The sequence below is a fragment of the Penaeus monodon genome, chromosome 30 (genome assembly GCF_015228065.2).
Source record: "Penaeus monodon isolate SGIC_2016 chromosome 30, NSTDA_Pmon_1, whole genome shotgun sequence".
In the NCBI taxonomy this organism is placed as follows: Eukaryota; Metazoa; Arthropoda; class Malacostraca; order Decapoda; family Penaeidae; genus Penaeus; species Penaeus monodon.
Window position 1 is genome coordinate 29,643,711 of NC_051415.1, and position 286 is coordinate 29,643,996.

Genomic DNA, 286 nt, shown 5'->3' on the forward strand with positions numbered 1-286 from the left:
AGGAGAGAGGGCTTGTGTATCAGGAAATCACCTGTCAGCATTGGGTTAAAGGCAACTAACATTGTAGGAAAATACTTTTTTTTCTCTCTTTTTGATTCTAGTCTTCTGCATGAATATTACACCTCTAAATATATCTTTGCTTTTCAGCTTAGTTATAGAATTGGAACATGGAGATTTTAAGTGGTCTGTTCAGAGGAAGGTGAAGAATGTCACATCGCTCAATAACATGCTGTTCCTTCTACGGTTTGTACCTGATTTCATATTTATTTTGTGTTTAATATAATGC

At 35.0% G+C, this 286-nt stretch overlaps 1 protein-coding gene across 2 annotated transcripts in view; it reads left to right on the plus strand.

The window, feature by feature from the left end:
* LOC119592689 (phospholipase D1-like) overlaps positions 1-286 on the plus strand; it is a 27,716-nt gene that overhangs the window by 7,960 nt on the left and 19,470 nt on the right. For both annotated transcript variants that reach the window (XM_037941603.1, XM_037941605.1), the window contains exon 7: positions 148-243. In XM_037941603.1, coding sequence (XP_037797531.1) covers positions 148-243 — 96 coding nt within the window. The remainder of the gene's footprint in view (positions 1-147; positions 244-286) is intronic.